Below are 911 nucleotides of genomic sequence, written 5' to 3'. Positions count from 1 at the left end.
TATATTACAGGATTATATGAGTTAGCTAGTGAATGTTTATATATTACAGGATTATATGTGTTAGCTAGTGATTGTTTATATTTTACAGGATTACATGAGTAAGCTAGTGATTGTTTATAGTTTACAGGATGAAATGAGTTAGCTAGTGATTGTTTATATACTACAGGATTATATGAGTTAGCTAGTGAATGTTTATATTTTACAGAATCACATGAGTTAGCTAGTGATTGTTTATATTTTACAGGATTATATGAGTTAGCTATAGAATGTTTTTATATTACGGGATTATATGAGTTAGCTAGTAAATGTTTATATTTTACAGGTTTACATGATTTAGCCAGTGAATGTTCATATAATAAAGGATTACATGATTTAGCCAGTGAATGTTTATATGTTACAGGATCACATGAGTTAGCTTTTAATGGTTTATATATTACAGGATCACATGAGTTAGCTAGTAATTGTTTATATCTTGCAGGATTACATGATTTAATCAGTGAATGTTTATGATGAACTTTTACCATCTTTAAGTGTATTATTTAATAATATTTTAAACTCTGGTTGTTTTCCATCAGCTTGGTGTGAAGTTCACATTGTCCCTGTATATAAAAATAAAGGTGATCCAAATCTCCCAGAAAACTATAGAGGTATTACATTATTAAGTTGCATGGGTAAATTATTTACCCAAATTTTGAATATTAGACTACAAAACTTTGATGAAACATATAAAATCATTTCACCCAGCCAATTTGTATTTAGATAAAGGGTTATCAACCACAGATGCAATATTTGCCCTACAATCCTTAGTTAATTGTACTTTAAAGTCAAAGAAAAGATTATACTGTTGCTTTGTAGACTATAAGACCACTTTTGATTCCATTAACCAAAGTTGTCTATGGTATAAATTGATC

At 28.4% G+C, this 911-nt stretch overlaps 1 protein-coding gene across 1 annotated transcript; it reads left to right on the top strand.

Moving 5' to 3' along the window:
* Positions 1-279: 279 nt before the first annotated feature.
* LOTGIDRAFT_147409 (hypothetical protein) lies at positions 280-510 on the top strand (the record flags this gene model as incomplete). The annotated part of the gene is made up of 1 exon (XM_009055466.1): positions 280-510. A coding segment is annotated over one exon (231 nt), but the record flags the coding sequence as incomplete, so codon positions are not given.
* Positions 511-911: the final 401 nt, after the last annotated feature.

Source organism: Lottia gigantea, assembly GCF_000327385.1.
Source record: "Lottia gigantea unplaced genomic scaffold LOTGIsca_2422, whole genome shotgun sequence".
Lineage (NCBI taxonomy): Eukaryota > Metazoa > Mollusca > Gastropoda > Lottiidae > Lottia > Lottia gigantea.
Note: the sequence above shows the minus strand (reverse complement) of the source record. Positions and strands in the feature narration are given on the sequence as shown.